This window comes from Glycine soja, chromosome 17 (assembly GCF_004193775.1).
Source record: "Glycine soja cultivar W05 chromosome 17, ASM419377v2, whole genome shotgun sequence".
Classification (NCBI taxonomy): domain Eukaryota; kingdom Viridiplantae; phylum Streptophyta; class Magnoliopsida; order Fabales; family Fabaceae; genus Glycine; species Glycine soja.
Window position 1 is genome coordinate 5,516,238 of NC_041018.1, and position 23,950 is coordinate 5,540,187.

Here is a 23,950-nt window from a genome sequence, read left to right on the forward strand (position 1 = left end):
AGCATACATCATTTACTCACTTTAAACCAAATAAGTATTAAAAATTAAGCAATCTTTAATATTTGAAATTAAATATTAAATATTTTTAAAATATAAGGATTAAATTATTAATAAGGATCAAATTTGGTTTTAATCTTTACAAATAAGATATTTATTTTCAGAGTTTAAAAAATAATCGTCTTTTAATCTTTTATTTGTGATAGTGATATATGGTATTTTTTATAAAAAAAAAATATTAATGCAAGTTAGGGAGGGACGCAATTTATGTTTTTTTTCTCTCGTGATTCTTTGTGTTTTCTATTTTCTCTTTCCTCTCTTTCTTTTCTTGTTTATTTTCTCCCTTTACTTTCTCGCTCTCATCTTTCTCTTCTCTTTATGGTTTTGGCTTCACCTTTAATGAAGAGTATCCATACCACTATACCAGTACCACACTGAATTTTAATAAGTTGCAAAATAAAATTTTCAGAAAAAGGATTTTAAGTTACTCTGAAATTAAATTTCCAAAAGAGAATTCAATGATATTAAATTTTTAGAATTAGTTTGCAAATCACTTTTGAAATCAAAATTTTAGAAATAACTTTTAAATCAATTCCAAAGTTAAACAAGCGTAGAGGGGTGTCACTTTAAAAAAGAAAAAGAGCAGACAGTGAAAACTTTCATGATCAAGGTGATGTTTGGGTTGGAGGGTACTTTCAAGTAAAATCCAGAGGCAGAGATTCTTATTATACGATTGTTGTTATTTTTTTGCATCATGATCTCATTGTAGTTTCCCTCGTATCTCGTTAGTTTTGTGTGCTTGTGTTATTTTGCTCTATTACAAAAATAAGAAATCCACATTCTCAAAATTTAAACATAAATCCCCACTCTAAACCACTTGTTTTAACAAAAATCAATTACTTCTTCATCTTAAAGGTATTTTGGAATAGGTATAGCGAGTCAAAGGAAGAATCATAGGGAGAAAAGGGAAAAAATTGCAGCACTATACGAGTAACGAAGACAGAAAGGTAAAAAGAGCATAGGAAAAGACACCAAATTGAGAAAAAAGAGCAAGCGTGACCCTGCAAAGCTATCAGATCGACAATGACCTCTTAACAGCTCAAAAGCTCTCAGACTGTGACCATCACACACTGATGCTTTCAACTTTCAAGTTTGAACATACATATTGAACAAGACAACTGAGAGGACACTGCAAGATATGCATGCCCATCTTCATCTTCAGTCAAATATCATTCTGTGGAACACACCCTCTTGCCTCTGCTGCTGTTTCAGCTTCACACTCGAGAGCAAAAGAATCTGATGAAGTTCCCTGTCCACCCTATACAAAGTCTACCGTGCGTATTGCGCACCCTCCTACCCTTTTTTCTACCATTATAATACATATTTTCCACCCAAATGCATAGTAACATGAGTACAAATGCACTAGTACTACTAAATTGTTTATTTACAACAATACAAACCCAAATGACAACTTTTTAGAACATATATATATATATATATATATGTATACACATTTGATTAGATTATATTAATTATCCTAGAATAAGCAAAGCTAATTAAGATTTATCGCAAAGAAAACACCTTTCTTTCTTTCTCCTTTTTCTATCTTGCTGTTTTCTTTTCCCCATTAACTGTTTATCTAGGACCAGAGAGTTCCATGGCATAGGATTCCAAAGACTGTTCATCATCATCATCCATTGTCATGCCAAGCATGCTGGAACGGTCATTAACATCATCATCATGTTTGGAAGCAGAGGTAGGGCGGGATGAAGTATTGCTATTGTTGCTGTTGCTGTGACTGTGACTGGAGTTCATGTCTTGATTACCGTAATTATGTGATGATGCCCACTTCTCAGCAAGCCCATCACCTTCAAGCATTCGAACCACTTCGGACATTTTAGGGCGGTGGGCTGTCAAATATTGAGTACACAGTAAAGCAACTTGCAGCATCTCCCCCACCTCTATTCTATCATAATTGTCTCCAAGCTCTTTGTCCACCAACACTGCAACCCTCTTTTCATGTAGTATTTTCCTAACCTGTCACACAAAATAGTGACGAATATTGATCTACAGTCTCGGAAGTGTGAACATTTCTTTAAACCAACCTTCACATATCTATTTTAAGGATACGTACTAGCAGGTAGACCACCTGCCAAGTATCAACCAACTCCCCAACACTCAGAGTAGCATTTTTTTGGGAGGAGGGGGGGACCAGAGGGTTAGGTTTACAGATAGCAACTATATTCACTGTATATTCAATTAATATAAAATTCAACTCATCCATTATCAGCTGTAGATAGAAAAGTCCCTACTGTAATTTAGTAACTGCAGCACAGAACAGAAGTCATTCACTGCTCAACAACAACAACTAATATATTTGGACCAGCCACAGCACCATACTAAACCATTCTTATAAGTTATTAAGAGAACTGATAATGGTTTTTAACACAATTGCTTGTCATCTCATAAAGAAAACAAATCCTAAAACTTTAGAGAACTGATTTCCCCCCCCCCCCCCCCCCCTCTGTCTTTCAATACACAAATGCATAAATAATATCGACATTGTGGAAGAAACTGTAGCCCAGAGCAGATCAGAATATTAAAAATAAATCATGTTCAAAGAAAAGTCATGCATGAGGAACCTCATGAAGAGTTAAATATTGAATAAGCTAAGATATTAGACTAACTACCAGATTATTACGTCATATAATCTGGAATGCAACAAACAGAGTTATTTGGTTGCGAGAATAGACTTACCCATTCTAGCATAGCACCTTTTTGATTCACCGTTTTCCCAAACTCGAGTGCTGTCATTCCGGTTATGAGCTCCAACAAGAGAATGCCAAATCCAAAGACATCTGTTTTCTCAGATGATTGGCCGGTGGAAAGGTACTCTGGTGCAATGTGTCCAACAGTGCCACGGACAGCAGTGGTGACATGAGAATCAGCATGGTCAAGGAGCTTTGCAAGGCCAAAATCTCCAACAACAGCCTCACAATAGTCATCCAGAAGCACATTGGCAGCCTTAACATCTCTGTGTATTATCTTTGGATCACATTGCTCGTGCAAATACAGAAGACCTCTGGCAGCTCCAATTGCTATCCTCTTTCTTGTGTTCCAATCTAAAGCTGGTTTTCCTATCATATCACACGCATGATATTAAACCACAAGGAAAGTTAAAATAGAAAGATTCAATAGCTAAATCATGCCTTGAAATAAAGAAAACCTTGAAGGTTATGTTAAACAACAAGCAGTTGGCAGAACTCATTTAAGAAAAACTTTCAACACTTTCCATTCCTTACGCTATTTAAAGGCAAAATCCATTGGCTTTATAGCTACTCTAGTAGCCACAAAGAGAAACAAACATTGAATCTATCATAATAACAAAAGTAGGTATTCAATGCCTAGTATAAACATTTTCGAAAACCTGAAAGAAGTAATCCAATCAGAGTTTAAATTCAATAAGTAATGATTAGGATATGAAATTACCAACTACTGGTTGTAGGTGTACCCCTAATTAACAGATGATTCAGACCATTTCTAGCCTATCATTCAAAATTATAACAATTTGGCAAATTTTATTTAATAGAGTACATGAAGATTATGAACACCAATGAGAAATTGCAAGTATGATTAGATGTTTTAACATTAAAAAATAGGCTTGACATCCTAAATTACTTTACTAGAACAAAAGAAAAAGAGAAAGAAAATATAAAATATCCTACACAATGCCCCACATCCCAAACCATACTAAAGTACAATTTAGAACCAACATCGAGGCCCTTCAATTCAACCATGAAAATACTACAACCAAAACATGACATGTGCAGATCACAAGAATAAAACAGGGTCCAAGTACAAGAAGTCAAGGTAGATAATGTTTCACTTAATAAAATATATCATATTCTATGATCAGTAGAAAGACCACTGGCATGGAGAGCATTACCAACCTCTAAGCCTGGAGGCCACACTACCATTAGACATATAAGGATAAACCAAAAGTTTCTCACTAGAAGTAGCACAATATCCAATTAAGCGAAGTAAATTGCGATGAACTGCCAAGCTGATCATCTCCAACTCAGTTTGGAACTGTGATTCACCAGCACTACCATTTACATCTTTCAGCCTTTTCACCGCCACCATTGTGCCATCTCCAAGCTTCCCCCTATAGACATTGCCAAAGCCTCCAGCACCAAGTATATTCTTGGAGCTGAAATTATCCGTGGCATGTAGGAGCTCTCTGAAAGTGAATTTTTTTAGATTTCCCAAGCTAAGAACTCCCTCTTCCTTATAATCTGCAACAATGCCACAATCATAAATACTAATTTCCTAATAACACCAATCCAGTACCACATGTAATCCAAGAACCTCAGTTAGAGTGCTACCCACCACTGATATAAAGGATGACTCCGTGCTGTCGTTTCTTTCTATACCACAATAGCCCAAAAAGCAGAAGGATGAGAGAAGCACAACCAAGACTGACCCCAAAAGCTATTGCTAGTCTTTTGGACTTGTGTTTTCCTATGAACAAAAATGTAACACATGTTAAAAATGTTGTACAAGAGAAAAGATGAGAAACCAAGAAGGTGGAGGTAAAAGGGCAAACCTTCTGATGACACTTGCGAGAAAGAGATGGGCATGAGGGTTGCTGAGCCAGAGCAACCTTCAGTAGTGCTGCTTCCACAAACTAATGGGTTCCCCACAATACTACACAAACAGAAGTAACAGTGAATCAGGACAAAAAAAAGTACAGTTGAAACTTTATTAAAATAATACTAACACTACCGTGTCCACAAAACAAACAGAAGAGAAAATAAGTAAGAGACACCATACTTGAATGACCTGGCTGGGAACTTGGGCAATGGTCCACTGAGATTGTTATAAGACAAGTCCCTGAGTGCATAGATTTAGCATATCAGAGTTTCAGCAGAAGAAATTGACAAATAGTAAGACATGAACAAGTGGCAGGTTGTTTCGATTTTCAAGACACTGACGTGTGAGAATGGGGAAATACTGAAATATTGATATAACTAGACTCACAAGAAAGCAAGCTGTGGGGTTTTGGCCAGTGACACGGGAAAGGATCCGGACAAATTATTGTTGTTGAGCCTCCTGCTCCCGTTGTGGACAAAGAAACAGTAGATTACATTACATAATTTACACCGCAAGATTTGTAGCAAAATAAGAAGCAACAATATCCCAAAACATATAAAATAAAATAAACTTTACACCTCAACATGAAAATAAAGTAAGTCAACAAGTAAACAACAACAGATAGTGGGCATTGGGAATTGTTGGTTAAAATAATTTCCCGCACTTTGTTTCGCAAAAAAAGGACTAACTAAAATCAAGGAAACAATAATTACTCACAAGTACTGGAGACTATTCAATTGACTAAGAGATGCAGGAATGAGCCCCGAGAAACGGTTATTGGAAAGGTCTAATGTCTGAAGCTTGGGAAGGTTTCCAAGTTCCGGTGGTATATTGCCTGAGATATTGTTGTTCTGCAGTAATCTGCATTCATCCGCCGTTAGAACACTCCACAGAACATAAAACACAATAACAAAAAATTGAAGAAATTCGTTTGCTACGAGAATCATGCTGAAAGTATCTAGCAGGGGATGACCGTTACAGACAAACAGAAACATATACTAAAATACGAAGAAGAAAAAAGTAAGAGGAAAAAGGTGAAGTTAAAGAGAGGAAGGTGGTCGCTCACACTTGTCGAAGATTTGTTAGATTTTCGATAGCCGGAGATAAAGTTCCGGAGAGAGATTGGCTAGGCGCTCCACTGCAGAGAGAAAAAGAAAAAGTGAGAAAGGAAATGAAGAAAAAGAGAAAGAGAAAGAGAAAGAGATGATAATACTAACAGGCCTATGACAAGGTAATCAGAAGAGCAAGTGATCATGGTCCAGCTGCAAGCGTCGACGGAGTATTCATCCCAGTTGTTGAGGACGCCGTGAGGGTCATTCAGACCTCCTTTAATGTTGATCAAAGCCTCCACTGCACGAACAATTCATTGTTAACAAAATGTCAATTAAGGGAACCTTAGACTTAGAGAATTTAATGTGAAAAATAAGGGTGTTTGGTTGACCTTCGGGATTGCGAGGCTGAGAAGCGGAAGAGAGAGTGTGGCGTGAGAGGAAGAAGAGGAGGAGGAGGAGGAGACAGGAGAGAGGCATGATCATGGAACAGGGACAGAGGCAAGGTGAGGCTCAGAGAGGTTGGTTGCTGCTACAAGACTAACAAGACTTCTAAACTGCTAAAACATAACATAACACAACACCAACCCTCTCTTTCTCTCTCTCCTCTTCTACTTTTGCTATAACTCTTTCCTCTTTTTCTTTTTTTACTCAGAAGAACGTGAGGGAGCCCGCCAGAATCAAAACGTCCATGGCTACTATGTATATTGCTTCCTTCTACGCCTTTTTTATTTTTCTCCTATTTACTATTTTTATACACACGCATATATTTTAAAGAAATTTAACAATTTTTTTAGCATACTCAAGTTTGAATTTTTTTTTATGAGAAATTAGTTATTGAATTGTAATTCAACCAACATAACTTGCACCCAAAAAAAAAAAAAAATCAACCAACATAACTAATTTCACACTTTCACGGATTCTCTCATCGAAGGTTCACGATCCTTACATAAGACTTAAAGTTTACAAATTTAAATTTATTATTGTAAAATTTTCTTCTAATATTTTATATAAAAAATATTTAAAATATATTTTATTAAATTTTCATAATTAATTAAAGCAAATACTAAAACTATTATTATTTGATAAAATTAACTGAAAAGTAAGAATATTCAAATTTAAATCAATCCAAAATAAAAATCGAAAAAACTATTAATAAAATTATTTATTGAAACAGCTAAAAAATATAAAATTATGTAAATAAAAATATTTATGTAATGTTTTTATACAAATTTTAATTTTATTTTCTTAATAAAAATGTATTTTATAATTTGTAGCATTTATAATTTTATTATTAAACTAATTCTAAGCACTTGTAATATTTTATTTATAAAATATCCAAAAAAGTACATAAACTTATAATGTATCACTATCAATATTATATATAATATAAAGGTAAAAAATAAAATTATATCATATGTAAAAAAAGTAAAAATAATAATTTTTTATCTTAAATGAAAAGATTATAAAGAAAATTTAATAAATATTTAAAGATAAAAATTGAATATAGACATACAAAATTAGAATGTAACGTTTTAAAAATATTACTTTTAACTAGTGTCTAAAAAAATAATTTACTAAACAGTTAATAATTTTTTCAATCAATAAAAAAATTAAGATTTGAGAAACACATTTTAAAAAATTTCCTTAGATATTGATTAAAAAACTAAATTTTCATATATTTTATAAATATGTTATTCATATTTTTTCACTCCTTTATTTATAAAATATAAATGAATAAACCCTTAATTTAATTTTAAAGTATTACTCTCTCATTCTTTTTATAAAAATAATTTAGTAATTGTCTCTTATACTGATTTTTTTTTAAAAAAAAACTCTTAATTAATAAATAAATTATTTAGTTAAAAATAACAAATGCTATAAATTAATGAAATAAATTCTTCATCTCTTTTATTAGCATTGAAAAAGATGAATTACATGTACTAAATTGATGATTTTTTCATGGCATTGAAGAAGAATATTAAACAATCATTAGTGGTTTGAAGCATTTGTGATTGAGATTTGGGAGTTGAGACTTGAGTGAGAGGTGCAGGGGCAACCCAAAGAAAAGGTTTACTGATAAAGCAAAGCTGCGTTGTTGATTTGACACAGACTACCTTCACTGCGCAGCCAATTGTTCCGTCCAACGAGAGTGAGTAGTGTTAGTGGGTCCCCTGTTATTTTATTATGTTCCGGCTTCACACACTCATCATTCTTCCTTTGCTTTACTTCCCTTTACGAGGCTGCTCTTTTTTTTTTTTATGTGTCCGTTTATTACTGCTCTGATTAGTTTATAAAATACTAGTAACTATACCAGGTTATAAAATAATTTAATCTAATTAAATTTGCTTATTTGATATACACATTTATTTAGGGTGAATGTTTAAATTGTTCTTTGGAAATAAGAGACATTATCATTTTTTCTTAAAATAATAAAATTTTAAAAGGGAATTTAAAAGTACAAATTCTCATTCATTTTATTTCAAAACAAAAAATTATTTAACTTATTAACCTATTTTTAGAAATATAAATAATTAAATTATTTAGGAGAAAATAATTAAGTTAAGTAACTAAAGTAATAACATGAAAATTAAGAGTGTATTTAACGTGATAATACAAAATCCAACACATTTTCATCACAAGCAAAAAAATAAAATGTTTTTTAAAAACGAAAGTTGGAGACAAGGAAGGTTGAAATCCACAATCCAAACAGGCACATAAGAGGGGCATGCATCTTGCCCTCACAACCAGTTCATCAATTGTTGTCATATAACCATTTAAATAAGCTATTTTTTTAATCTTAATATTTAAATGATAATTTAATGACATATATTTATAGTTCTTGTAACAATTACCTGATTTTATGTATTAACTAAAATAGTAGTAATAATTAAAATAATATAATAAAATTCAGTAAGGTAAAAATTAATAATAAACATGCAAAATTTTGAGTTTTTTGCAAATTACGATAATGCAAAAACTCTATAATTAAGCTGATATCGTAAAAATAAATATCCAAACAAGTATTCTTTTTTTTTTTGAAAAAGTATGATATGATCATAAAATAACTAAATTAGAGTATTTAAAAATAAAATTAAAATATTTTCTAAAAAGATACTTGATTATAATATATTTCCTTATTAATATAAAAAATGGATTTTTTTATTCAAGTCACTAAAATAATCCCTCCCTCTACCATCAATGTTCCACTTAAATTTGTTGCATTGTTAGGCTTATTGCATGTGAGATAATAGTATTATTTGTTGTGATTCTCATAGACCTTCACAATTTTATTCTTGAAAAGAGGTCCATGGGTGTTTATAGTTTGCCTTTTAGTATTGATCAATATCCAATGTGAGGCTTTCCGTTGAATGAAACAATTATCAGTAATAAAATATTTTTTATGTGTTCTTCTTTCTTAATACTAATAATGTTCAATTTAAAACTTTATTTAAATTTGAATATCCATATAATAATAAATCTTACTAATTGTTATTAAAATTAAAAGATATCTATCTATATAACTGGGCAAAAATTACGTAAAGTCAAAATAAGTTAGAAATGTAATTACTAGTCCCAAAAACGCAATTTCAATTATGGGTCCTGAACATGATGACCAATTCTTTTGAAAAGCCTGTACCACCCAAATGTTATTGCATTTTGATACAAACCATGATAACTTTGCTTTTCATTTCAATTTTCCATTTTAGACAAGTCTGCAACCAATACTGATAGCACTCTTTCATATACTTTGATAATAACCATTTCAAGAATTTGATTTTGTTACATCGCCAACCAGTGCAGATCGAAGAGGAAATTAGCAAATATGAGGGGGCACTACGCCATTTTCTGCCATAACACATCCATTTAGTTGGCTAATAAGAAAAGTGTCTTAACTTATGTCAGAAAGTCTGCTAGCTGATGCTGCGTATTCAATAGGGAAATAATATCCTGGGTCTTTTGAGTTAAACGTACATTTACCAACTCTGGAATGTGTTTGCAATTATACCTATAATTAGCCCAAAGCATGTGTTGGAAGAGAAGGAATACTTTTTAGTTTTTACTAGGTTAATAGATAGATATCGAAATAAATGTTGCATGGGTACAAAGGAGAAAATAATATATTAAAAAAATATTTTATTCCGTAAGACTCATACTTTTTATATTTTACTTTAATTTTAAAATTTTCTTTTTTTTTCTTATTTTTATTCTCTAAATCAAACATCCTAAAATAATACCTTGTATTTCTTTGCAGATGAGAATCCTCTCTATAATTAGGATTTAAATTCAAGTACCAAAATTAGTTTAGACGGGAGATAATCTTATTTGTTTGAATACATTTATGTACTATAAATGTTAGGCTTATTTCTAAATATTTAACATACCTGGATACCAATAACTCAAATCATGAATCACTAATTAATCAAAGAATTTGACCTATAATTCTCTAACTATTAGACTAGTGTTCAAATTGAAAATACGTTGGCACGAGCCAACCCGAATAGGACAAAATGTTCTCCAAATTCTTTACACAAATAATTTATTAAAACTATTTTGAATTTGATAGCCGGTAGCTATGTATGCGGTAGTGTGTTGATATTTGATGGTGCATTGTGGCGATGTAGTGTGGAAGTGGTAGTGGTAACGTGGGAATCTCCACTATTGCAGACACAAAATCTTCGTTGGAGTGCGTTTATTATTCTTCCATTCCATGCCTGTTGCCTGTTGGTGTTGGAACTTGATTCCTTATCTTCCTTGCTTCCACAAACCACAATGCCATGCCATGGTTGTTGTTTTTGCTTCTTGCCCTCTTGTTAATTTGTTCAAAACACGAAAGCTTTACCAGAGTACTTTGAATTTGTAAAAGCAAAAAAGTGACCCAACCGTGTCATGCTTCTTTCCAAGCTTGGAAGAACCCTATGAGTATGGCTAGAAACTTTTTTTTTCTATTCATCTTGCTTTTGCATAGTTGCATAAGCATCATGCTGGAATGAGAATGAGTATGGATGGGCCTATAAAATTTCCACATGCAATGTTAATTTCTTTTTAAAATTGAGTGAAGTAAAACTTATGAGAAAGGAATATAACGCATAAAAAAATGAGAAAGGAATATAATATTAGGAATGTGCTACTAAGGCCTATGATAAGGGCTCTACTTTCTTGAGTAGCAATATAATATATATATATATATATATATATATATATATATATATATATATATATATATATATATATATATATATATATATATGTACACTTTTGCAGAATGAAAATTAAAAGTTTTGTTTTCGAAAAGTTATTTTTTGAAAGAAAAAGTTTTAGTCGAAAACTAATTCTTTTCAATATGATTATTTTCAAATGTATTAATAAATTATATTATTAAAATTTAATCAAATTGTCATCCAAACATGAGTTGTCATATGATTGAGAATTGTTGACTTTGTCTTAAATCTTAATTACTTTAAAAGTTATATTTCAAAATTAATAATTAGAAAAGGTGACTTAATATATGATAACGGTTAAATATTTGTTGTTTGTGATAGTAAAAAATATAATGAAAATATTCTTAAAAAGGATTATTTAGCAGATATTCATGCTTAAATTGTTAAGAAATGATGTTTTTTTTATTCATGATTTGCAAATATGAAAAAAAAAAAGGGATTAAAAGCTTAAAAGTTAAAGAAAATAAGCAAAAAATTGAGTAAGGCTTGGCTCATAGCGCGCAAGGCACACTGAGCGCGAAGACAACCATTAGCGCTAAGTGAGGGAGAGGCGCGCTGAGCGTGAATTTTAGCTCCCACGCTAAGCGAGCAAAACGCACTAAGCGCGAATACATGCATTCGTGCTAAGCGAGAAGAGCGAGCTAAGCAAGAGCACGCAGGCCCAAGTCTACTCCAACAGTTATAAAAAGAGAAAGAGAGTCAAACTAAGGAAAAAAGACACACCGAGTCTTAGAGCACTCTAATACACACCCAAAGTATGAAAACTCTCCCTTAGGTAATTTTTTCTTCTCTCTCATCATTTTCTATTCCCTTCTTCCATCCCTTCTCCTCCACCAGTTCTTATACCCCTTTTTCAGTGTAAGACCCCTTATGGCTATGAGAGGTTAAACCCTTAGTTAGGCATAAAAAACTAAAAGATGTATTATATACTTCATATTTATCAATGCAACAAGTGTTTTCTATCTTATTATCTTTTCTTACTTTTAATTTATTGCATCATTCATCCTTGCATTATTTTGGAAGTTAGGTGCTTGACGGAGGATAATCCTTAATAGAAATACAAGGAAGGTCTTGCATCATCTGTTTTAGGAATTAGTCGTTAGATAGAGGATAATTTCTAATAAAACTAAAAGGAAGGAATATCTTAATAAAATCATTGCTAGACATAAAGTGATTGCATTGTGCTCATGCATTAAAGCAAGCATCTAGAATTAAAACTTCATGCATTTTTGTCTATTGAATCTTTGTAATGATATTTGGAAGATAGATAGGTAAAATAGGTTTGTCAGCGTAAGACATCAGGGTAAGTAATCTAATAGATATGGGTATGATAAATTCACCTGATTGATAAAGAAAAATAAAAAATAATATATCTCAGACAAACAAAACATGTTAGGTCCTAACATTTTCATTTTATTGAATTCCCTATATTTACTATTCTTGCTACTTATCTTTTACCTCATTTTTACATATTCTCTTATAAATTGTAAATTATACAACACAAATAGAGAACAAAGAATTTCATGTGAAAATTGACACTCAGATTTTCGAGTTTTTAGTACTTTGGATATTTGATATACTTACCAACCGGTTAACAATATAAGTATGTGAAAATCAAAAGGTTCAATAAATTATTAATTGTCATATATATATATATATAAGTTTAATATGCAATACAATAATATATATTAAATTAATTTCACTATGTAGAAAAATGATAAATATAATAAGTTAGAGTGAACACAAGTCTAAATTAACGGGAGAATTCAATCAATACGAACCAAACCAACCTGGATTCATACTATTTTAGATTTTTTATTATGTTTAATTTTATTATTTAATACTATTGATTAGCTTTCTTTAGTTTTATTATGATATTTTTTTTTTATTTTTCCTTGTTTTTAATTTTATAATTCATTTTACTATGTAAAACCCAAACCAATCCAATTATCCTAATTCCAACTAATTCAAATATGATCGAGTTAATTGGTTGTTTGGATTATGATTTTTAAAAAAAAAAACTAATTTAACTCAAACAGATTAATACTATTATTAATTTATATATACAAATATCCTCTAAATCTAAACCAATCCGACCGTAGTTACTCCTGAGTAGGAGGGAGAAAAGGCTGGCCATCAAATTATGCGATCAATAGCTCAAAACTAGAGGCAATTCACATGAATTATCTCGTAACTATTTTAGGCCTAACAGATAAATCAATTAATTACAGGACGTGATTCATCACCAAATTCATTTGTTTAGGACGTGATTTATCTTCCTCTATGATTCCAATACAGCAACACACATTTATACGCCTACCAGTACCGAGATAGGTTCTCTAATCTCTATACACACACGTGTGTGTGATAGAAATGTTACTTACTTATCCACGATCCCAATTATTAGAGCATAAAGAACCTCACTTCCCACAAGCTGCTTCACCCACTTGTGTTTCTTTAATTTGTACCATCAAATTGGCCGAGTGGTGCAGGGTCTAATCCCAATAACCGACAGTCAATTCTAAAGGTTCATCATGCATGAATAGATTAAATCATCATAGCATATTAGAGAAAATTAAATCAAGTCAACCAAAAGAAAAAAACAAAAACAACAATAATTTGAACCAGAGAAAAAAAAATCTTGCTTAAATAGTTGAATACAAACTAACCGTTGGGTGGACCTGCAAAAGAATAAGTGATGAGATTTATAAATTCACTGGGCTGACTTATTGGTGAAGGGGTTAATTTGGAATGTATACGGAAGATCCTATAAGCTTAGAATTTGGATGGTAAATATATATTAAAAATTGCTAGTTCCAGTTTATAAGCTCTCCATTTTCAATTCCCCTTTAAACCACTACAGATTACACTGATGGTACATGAAGTTTCACTAGATTGATTTAACAGGATCAAATTTTAATGTGTTACCGTTCTATAATTGGGTGCATATAAATCTCATATTAGCCTGCAATTTTAAACAATAATTTATCTTGGCTGGCGAATTACAAATTATTCAATTCTTTTACCACTTTTTCAATGATAAATTCATTATAGCTTCCTTTTTATCCATTCAATCTTATCAACTTTATTTGTTTTTGCTCTTCAATAATGTGAGATGAGATACCTTCTTTTCTACTTTTGGGGTCATACTGTCATAACATGTCCTGCTACTTTAATTAGTCTGAATCTTAGGATAGACAGCCCTTGAAATTTTGACCCAATAGAAGCCCAAACTCAAAACATAAGTTAAGATCCACATTCTGTTGGGGTCTCTCTGATGTGAAGTTGGAGAGCTTATGAGCAGCACTTCAGTCAAGGATTTTTTTTATAACCGGAATAGAATATGATATTAGAAAATTTATAACACTTACACTTCTTGATCAATTAATTGAGTTGGATTTCTTTAATTTTTACTCAGGAATTAGGATTAAATGAATCGTTTCTGTCTAATTCAATGTTTTTATTAAAAAAATTATGTTTTTTTTTTCATTTTATTTTCTATAATGGAAAAGAGATAGGAACATAATAAAAAGAGATAGGAAATAAATAAATGATGCCATGAAGACAGAAGAGAAATAAAAAAATGAGCTGTAAATAAAATATTATAAAAATGATGCCTGAGTATGATTCTTTATCACCTGAATTTTGTTTTAACTTTTTTATTCTCGTTTTGATAAAAAAAAATAAAAAATTGCATCAGCTTGGATCGAACCTCACCCAGGACAATGTTAAAAAGAGATTACACCACTACACCATTTTATAATATATATTATGTTATTCGTCAAACATTTTTATAAAGTATTAAAATAACTTATGTTTTCATCATCTTCAACCTCAAATCGGATCTCCATATCTGATTACAATCTAAGTGCAGACCCGTCTAGTACCAATTTTCATACCGAACAGAAATATTTTGAAACCAGAAACTTTCGAAAAATGATTTCTATTTGATTTATGATTTCAATTTGGATTAAAAATCTTAAATCACAAAATTTTTCGAACGTGAAAGAATAAACTAGAATGGCGAAACGAGGAAGGTGATACACGGCAAATACACACAGATCAAGGTATGAGCGGGGTCAAGCAAGGGTTCTGGACTCAGCTTGCCATGGAGGAGGACTAACCATGTGCGGACTTGTGGGTTCATTTTTGCATCTTCGGAGAAGAAATAAGATCCAAGGTATACGTATACGGGAGTAACTTCCTCACCGGTGAGGGAGGAAAATTACCTGTAATAACAGGTTGCTTACCGGATGAAAAAAAAAGTTTTTATTTTAAAAAAATAAAATGAAAAGATAAATTAAGAAAATAAAAAAAACATTTCGATGGCGATGCTTTCGCTTCTGTTGTGTCTTCGTCCTCTCCGACCACTCTTCCTCGGTCAAGCCCGTCGGCCTCATTGCACTCTCGTTGCCTACGACAAGGCCACCTCCGTCGCAGAGCAAGACCATCACAAGAAAGTCCTCTGTAAAATCTGAGAGCTGAGTGTTTTTAGATCTGAAATCTGAGTTTTTTTATTTTAGATCTGAGATCTGCGGAGCACCGTGCGACTCTCCCTCCGCCAACTACGTCCTCCTCCACCAGACCACAACTTCTTCACCGACGACTGCGACAACGACTTCCTCTCCGGCGGCGACGGCGGCTGCTCCTTCTCCGCCTCCTCGCTGGCGACAACTCCCACCACCACCACTACCAGGCCAACAACCTCCCTGCGCCACTGCCACTCTTCTACTTCTTTCATTTTTTCCTCTCCCTGTTCATCGCATTTTTCTGGGTTTTTTATGTTCAAGATTTGTTTTTCTTTTGCTTGTGTGTGTTTTTTCTGAGTATGCCTTCGATTATTGTTATTTTTTAAATTGTTTTGGTTCTGTTTTTTCATTTTTTCCCCCTTTTTATTGTTCATGCTTTTAAAGATTATGTTGTGACTGGTTTTGAGAGAGTGGGACTTGATAGATTGGTTGTGTGGGATGATGTTGCCGATGTTGGGTTTGCAGTGGCGGAAGGTTGTCGGGGAGTGGTGGTGGGGTGGAGTGATTGATTGCTTGAGATGAAGCTTTTTACAGTGATGAACCTGATAGTGATATGAATTAAAAAAAAAGATATATTTTTTATCTAAAAATAGATAAAAAAGAATATTAAAAGCTTACCTGTTAATCAGGTTTCTTTTCTTTGATCTCAGCCATTCAATATTTTTCAATATATCCTACGGTTATTTTTATTGCTTTACGGGTGTACCCCAAAATTAGTTACTTCAGTTTAGAATCCACCCGTTGCCCTCTCACAATCTTTATCGTTAAATATTTTAACTTTACAGCTAACGATCTAAAACACACACTCACGATACATCCCTTGAGAAAAGTTGTCTCACACACCGTGCAACACCCATGAAGGGTTCCCATGTTGTTTTTGGAAGTGCGAGGGAGCAGAATCAAAGAAAATAACGTCGAGTTAAATATAATCGGATGATGAAAATTATAATAAAAACATTTTTCTAAGCATTGCAATACTAGAAACCTAAAACAATTCTAAGAAATAAGCGTTGGTTTCACAATGATGACCTGATGAATTAGAGTTCAAATGGTGCATACCGCATACGTGAGTTACTCAAGTGACCGGCAATTGAAGGTTTCTACAGGAGCCTTATTTATTTATTTTTGCTTTTAATTCCTCAAAATATTTTTTTTTGTTTAAGTTTGTCTCATCATTTCTACCGCACATTTTCTCCATTACTATTCATCGTTTAAGTGTTTTGAGGTTAACTCACGTAGAATTTGTAAAAGAGTCCAAATAGAATGAAAGGGTAATACTGGATTTGACAAATGTTTTATATGAAAATGCTCGTACTCAAATGCGTCCAAATACAGAGCCTTGGCTTTGACCTGGATGGATCAAACCAATATTTAAATTTGAGACTTTCTTAATATTTGAAATCCCCACTTAAATTTGAGCCCAATTGAAAAGGTCGTGTGTAGATCCACTAACTAGTATGTGGTGACTTAAGGACAAATTGAAATTGGTATTGCCACTTATCACTGCGAAAAGAAAATGCATGTGTTATAGATCAAACATGCCTTACCCACTTTTGACAGAGTGCTATGGCATCCCCACTTCTTGCTTATATTTTAGATTTGGATGTTAAAAATATTCACCATCAGCTTAGCTATCACCTAGAGTCTAGAGACTTACTTCATGGTTCTGTATGAAAATGTCTAGGCTCTCCTATTATTCTAGTTACCAAAATGTTCATAGTTGATACAACTCCTGTGTTTTCTATGACATTTATTGGTTTGGAATATTAGACAGCATTAAATCATGTAGGCCAGATTTGGATTCTCATTTCAACTTTTCAAACTGCACAATTTTACACAATGCTCACAAAACCATTGAATTAAGCCTTATATTTGGAATGTTAATGGTCATATCACCTATGTTATGGTTCTCTTCAACAAGTGTGACCAGTAGAAATAGTCCATGCATATTAGACTGAACTCTTAATTGTTACAAGAGACAGCATGCATCACGTGGATATAAAAACTGACATGCTTATGCCTGCATATTGAAGGACATACGGAATATTTTACACTTACACCTTACATATGCTTTTATAGTGACACACCATGAGATTTCGCTGCCAATGTATAATGCAACAACAAAACTGTCTAAAAGAAGATATCTTTTTTTCAAGACACTAATTAATATGGAAGCACTAAACAAGCAATATGCAAAAAACTTATAAGGACAGTCATATCACTCATATGGTTGTGTGTTGGGCTTGAGGAGCAACACTAAACTCAGGTTCAATATATAATCAATAAGACTCTTCATAGTAAGAAAGCTTAACCTGTATAGATATTTGTTGTTCAATTTAAGGGGGTAAACCGCGGGAAGATTTATGCTAATGGGTTACACTAGTGGACCACCGTGAAAATCACATTAGTGAACCTAACACTAAACTTTGTCCTAAAATCACTTTAAGGTTAAGGTTTATAAGTTTTTTTTTTTACTTATATAATGTTCAACTTTCTCATTTTTATTAAACGTGAGATTTCACCACATACTTACACTCCAACAATATATCAAACAATTGTTTTTTGTATTATAAGAAAATTTGTCGATAAATATTGTGACTTTTGTTTCTTTCTTCTTAGTACTGTAATCTTTCTTAGAAGATAAACAGATAGTGTTTCTTCCAACAATTGTTTCATAAACAGATAGTGTACTAATTGTTTTATAACAGCATTAGAATGAACTTCAATATTTGATACCATTTGTCTAGATACAAAATTCAGAACATAATCAATTAGCTCATTATAAATTTACTCCACGAACTAATTTCTTACCATTGCAGAATTTTAAACACAAGAAATCACTAGTTATAAATCAAAAAGCCTCACATTCAGTTAAAAGCATACTTAGGCAGACGGCGATCCTTATTCTTTCTAGCACCTGGGAGCTCCCAAAACTAACACCAAATTCCTTTTTCCTGAAGCGACATGATAATTTGGGTTTAAATGTTCAGCTGGTCAGTACTTAGCTTTCCAAACCTACTTCATGATCTTTCTCAGCTTATATCCCCTCTCTGCAATTTTCAAAATTTCCAAAATTTTATTCAAGGATCCAAGAGTAAATTTTATTCTAGACAGTTAAATAAACAAACATTAATGATTATTTGTGTGAAATCAGGCAGCCTCTACCATCAGTAAGCTAATGAAGGATGCATGAGTACATCACAGTAGCTTAACCGTAGGTTCTATTCATAAATGAATAAAACAACTGAGTAATGCAGGTTGCTGGAAAATAATTTGTCCATTAGAATGATTTAAATTTTGGAAAAAAAAAAGGTGGAACAATTCATTCCTATCTTCACAGGGAAAAGGCAAAGATCCACAAGGAAGTCACAATCGTTTCTATGTACCTTCCATAAGGCCCCCCTACCAATAAAAGCTTCCCTGGATTGCAGTCTCAGACAACAAAGACAAAAAAGGCTTTAAAAACGCCAAATTAAATCCCAAAGATGGAGAAGTGGGGACTGGGGACAAATGAATGTAACCAGGGTGCATGTAGGCATGCTCTTGTATGGTGCTGTTCACATTAATTTCATATTGTTCTGAAATAATGCTTTGGTTTTACTTTATTTATTTATATCTAGTCTTGAAAGGCTTAGCTTAATTTGGTACTACGTACTAGATATAGAATTCAGGTGCCAGTGCTTTGATGGGTTGCAGCTGGCTAGAAAGGACAAATCCACAATAAATTAAGGTCTTCACCCTCCTCCTTTTGTAGATACTGACCATTTCAAGTCCACAAAGCACGGGCATGAAAATGTGGACAACACCACTTTAATTTATTTGCTCCCTTACCCACAATAGTCAAAACCTTTTGCTTCTCATTTCACCCTTGTATGCTCTTTTGGAGATTGGAGGGAGGGTCTAATAATTAAAACCTTTGAGGAGCCAAATATAATAGTAAAACTAAGATCCAATGACAAAGTGTCACGCTAGCTTCTCCAATAATTATGGTCCACAAAATCTTAGTTGTTTCAACTTGTTGTTATTTATGCCTGGGCAGCCGTCCATGCATGAGCTTAACTTTTAATATTCTCTAATAATAATATCAGAAGGCTGAAACTTCAATCTCACGCGCGTCCTAGTCATTCTATATATCTTTTCTTTTGTCAATACCTATTTTTGTTTTTTCTTCTCATATATAAAATCCACTGCTACTACCACTACCACTCATGTTGAGATTTCTCATTAGTTGTCATCGGTTTATATTCCTAGATCATTTACTTTGACTTATAAAAATGTCATTAAAAAAGTAGTATTGTTTAACCAGCATATCTAACAATTAGCAAATTTATTCTTTGCCCTTTGCCAGACGAATATTGACTACCGTTATATAAAACCAATACCAAACCTAGAATATTCATAAAAATGTTTTTAATATATTGCTTTGGCCTGCTGCTGCTGATAAAGACCTCTTGAAAGATAAAAGAACATATTCTCCTAAGGAAGCAGTTGGGCACTGAAGCATTATCAATTACTTATTAGTAGTAGAAATTATTATAAAATTAATTATAGGAGGATCTAAAAACATTTTGTTAAGAAGAACAAGTAATTAAACACATTGTTCTCTTGAATTTTCTTTTATTCGTTGAGCACTACAACGACTTTTCGAAGAGTCGTGAAATGAGGTACAAGGACATGGTACCAATATGTTCCAACTGTTGGCCTCATGGCAAAAAAGAAAAGCTTCACAAGGTATATTTTTTAAGTATAAAATGTTTTAAAAAAATGGGATGGGGGAGGGGAATCAAATATACTCACGCCCCAATTTTTCTTCATAAATTTTAAAAAGAATAATATAATAACACCCTATAATGTATACACTTAATCACTTAATTGATATTTTCAATTTTTTTTCTAAATCTTTCAATTTTTATCGCATCATATTGCTAAATACTTTTGTCTCTATGCCTGTATAGGAACACTGGGGTGTACATTAACCATTTTTTGTTTTAGAAATTGCACAAGGTAGGCAACTGCTTTAAGTTGGTATCAATAATTGAATTATTAATTGACAATTGTGACCTAGTGAGTCAGGGACACATATATGGCTTGCAACAAAGTGAAAGCTAAAGCCAATGGTAGTTTTGCGCATGAACAATCAATCTGCCTTTTGACGTATCTGATTAACCTGATTTGATTTCAATATGTAAATAAAAGTAATTGGAACGGATATGATTCTATACAATTAATGGAGGTTTTTTTTCTTTTTCTTTTTCCCTGGGCAATGTCGCGGACAAAGACATAAGAATAAAGTACCAGTTTAATTCCAAATTATTATATTTTTTTTCTAAATAATCTTAAATTAAGTAATAAACCAATTTAAGTATTTTTCCACGTATTTAATGTTTATCACTTTAATTTTAAGTCGATGTATTTCAATAAATTGTGAGACCAAATTTGAAAAGATTCGTCATATTTGGAGCCTAATTAATATGTTTTCTAATATTTTTAATACTATTCAAATGTTTTTTTTTTCAGAGACCACTTAAAAAGAGAAAAAATTGATACTTAAAAAAATTAAGTTAATATTTTTGTTTTTTTTACGTAAACTATGGTATCCTTTACGAGAAAAAATCCTACTTAACTCAAGTAAAATTATTATCAAGAATAAAAGTCTTTCATTGAATATTTACTGCAATTACATGTTGAGAACTTAAACTTAAGATTGAATGTTAAACTGAAATCCTGTATTAATTGATCTACATGTTTTCGATAATTAAAATAACCTAGTGTACTATCATATTTTATATATATATATATATATATATATATATATATATATATATATATATATATATATATATATATATATTTTATAAAAGTGGATCCTGAATGTATGACCATATACACAATAAGATAACAGAACATTCCCTAGTCACGATCAATGGAGCCATGGAAGGTATAGCTGCTTTTACTCTCTTTTACTTTATTTACTACTATTATTATTACTAATGTTAATCTACATCCCCTATCCCTGTGATAGTGTCAAACAAACATAAATAACCCAATAAAAAATGACAAGCAACCATATATCCATTTGAAAGGAGCACCGGAATTTTCTATATCATTAAATTTGAAGAACGCATGAACATTGGCCGAAGCTCTCATTATTTAAAGGCAGGCTGAATATCTCACAACCAATCTCTTCACTTGCCTTTGGTCCTTCAGTAAGTGTGGGAGATTACAAGTCCATTATCCATGTTAAAAAAATATATGTATGTCTCTGCTCTATTGTCCTCTTCTTGTTTTTTTTTTTTTTTTAAAAAAAAAATTCTATAATCATCAAGAGCCTTTAATATCCTTCAAGTGGATGCTGAGTCTGTGTCAAAGAGGACAGCAAGTGGATAAGGTGCAAAGTCAATGAAGAATAGATCAAAAGGTTTTCACAAAATCTGTATCATAAAATTTGCTCTCGAGGGATTACCATAGAATTGCTTTCTCCTGATTGTTTGACCCCATAGAAAGAAAGGGCGGTTGCACATACACATATATATATAAGACTACAATATATGTGATAGAGTTACATGGTTTTTTTTCTGAATGTTGGTGATTAATATTTTTGAAATTTTTAACCGAACATTTTTATCTCATCTTAATTACAGAAATTTGAATGCAAGATTTTGCTTAATAAATTTTAATATAGTTTCACTTAGATCAATAAAATAATATGTTTGATATAGAATTATGTGGCTTAACTCTATTGATCGAACATCTAAGAATTGGATTGTGCTGCCGATGTAAGCAACTCTCTTCGTGCTTATAGAGTCTCAAAGCCTGTTAAAAAAATGGGATAAATAATAGTAGTAAAAAGAGAAAGATAAAAAAATAATATTAATAAGTGTTGAAGCTGTGTGTATATAATGTAGTGTATATTTAAATTTGTTTGTATAAATAAATTTAATGAAAAACGGTCTATGAAAAACATTTATTTAATATGACTAATAGAATTAAATGTCCTGAACTTAACGTTGCCGGTAGTATTTAAGTGCGGAGGTAGTATATGTATATGATCATTCAAAGTTTAGGATTTGCGAATTAAGTTTACTAACGGCACGCATGGTTTGGACAATCCGTGTTTCCTTCTGCTGTGGTGTTGCTCACGCATATAGTCCCGTCTTCTTACAGTGTTTCACTCAACCAAAATTGTTTGATTTCATTTTATGCTCTCTTGTGCATCACCTAAGGGCCAGTAGTTCCTCTTGGCCCTGAGAGCGAGCATGGTTGAGAGTGAGAAAACAGAAGCAGGCTTCGAAGGGTTTGAGAAGCGCGTGGAGATTTCATTTTCATTCAGCGAGAGCGGGGAGCCCAAGAAACTAGGGCTTAGGGCCCTGAGTGGGGCCCAAATAAAGTCAATTCTGGAAGCCGCCCGTTGCAGCATTGTGTCGCAGCTCTCAAATTCGGAATTGGACTCTTACGTGCTCTCCGAGTCCAGCCTCTTTGTCTTCCCTTTGAAGATCATACTGAAAACTTGCGGCACCACCAGGCTCCTCCTATCCGTTAAGCCCATTCTCGACCTTGCAGCTTCACTATCACTCTCTGTTTTCGCCGTTAAGTACTCGCGCGGCTCCTTTCTTTTCCCAAATGACCAGCCTGCCCCTCACGACACTTTCTTAAACGAAGTTGCATTGCTTAATCACTATTTTGCCCATCTTAATGCCAAGGCCTACGTCATCGGCAACCCAAATCGCTGCTGGCACCTCTACTCCGCCTGCGGCGAAGCTGCCACGTTGTCGTTGACCGTTGAAATTTGCATGACCGGGTTGGACCGCGACAAGGCCCGCGTGTTTCACAAGGAATGGGGAGGGGGCAAAATGACGGAAATGTCCGGGATTTCGGAGATTGTTCAGAGTCACGTGATCTGCGACTTCGAGTTTGAGCCGTGCGGGTACTCCATGAATGGGATCGAGGGTGCGGCGTTTTCTACCGTGCACGTGACCCCGGAAAATGGGTTCAGTTATGGAAGCTACGAGGTGCAGGGGTTGGACCCGGGGTCAAATGGTTTCGGGGCGCTGGTGAGAAAGGTGCTCAAGTGCTTTTGCCCCAGTGACTTCTCTGTTGCTGTCACGTGTGAAGTGGGTGCCGAGGACTGGGCCATGTCGGATGCTGACGTGGAGGGGTATTGCTGCCAGAACGTGGTGAAGCAACAGTTGCTGCCGGGGAAGGGCTGTCTAGTTTACCGGACTTACTCCGCTAGAGGCAGAGGGAGAGGGTCGCCCAAAATAGCCATCGTCAAGTGCAGCAATGAGATTGAGAAGGAGGAGCTTGTGCTTTCTTCCTGTCTCACTTCTACTTAGCAATTACTCGTAGCCTATTGCAACCTCTGTTTCGTGTCGTGTTTGGGGCTTGCAATCTTTGAGTATTGGAACTTTTTGTAATGATCAGCTGTATTTAATGCTTGTTTGCACTTTGGATCCATGTTCCATTAGATTTTTTAATAATTGAGGACTATTTTCACATTTTA

The 23,950-nt window shown here is 33.1% G+C and overlaps 2 protein-coding genes and 1 long non-coding RNA gene across 3 annotated transcripts; 1 reads left to right on the forward strand and 2 right to left on the reverse strand.

The window, feature by feature from the left end:
* Positions 1–953: 953 nt before the first annotated feature.
* Positions 954–6,388, reverse strand: LOC114392106 (probable LRR receptor-like serine/threonine-protein kinase At2g23950). Its single transcript, XM_028353141.1, has 11 exons — positions 6,092–6,388; positions 5,868–6,000; positions 5,717–5,788; positions 5,368–5,511; positions 5,038–5,109; positions 4,831–4,890; positions 4,604–4,704; positions 4,387–4,518; positions 3,948–4,292; positions 2,755–3,134; positions 954–2,034 (listed from the first exon to the last, which is right to left on the reverse strand). The coding sequence occupies exons 1-11, from the start codon at positions 6,183–6,185 to the stop codon at positions 1,633–1,635; spliced, it is 1,935 nt and encodes a 644-aa protein (XP_028208942.1). The 5' UTR covers positions 6,186–6,388; the 3' UTR covers positions 954–1,632.
* Positions 6,389–18,160: 11,772 nt separating this feature from the next.
* Positions 18,161–19,316, reverse strand: LOC114392062. Its single transcript, XR_003662233.1, has 2 exons — positions 18,837–19,316; positions 18,161–18,500 (listed from the first exon to the last, which is right to left on the reverse strand). It is a non-coding gene; the product is annotated as an uncharacterized LOC114392062 (long non-coding RNA).
* Positions 19,317–22,393: 3,077 nt separating this feature from the next.
* Positions 22,394–23,950, forward strand: LOC114392659 (S-adenosylmethionine decarboxylase proenzyme-like). The gene has a single exon (XM_028353866.1). It carries the CDS (start codon positions 22,707–22,709, stop codon positions 23,781–23,783), a length of 1,077 nt encoding a protein of 358 aa, XP_028209667.1. The 5' UTR covers positions 22,394–22,706; the 3' UTR covers positions 23,784–23,950.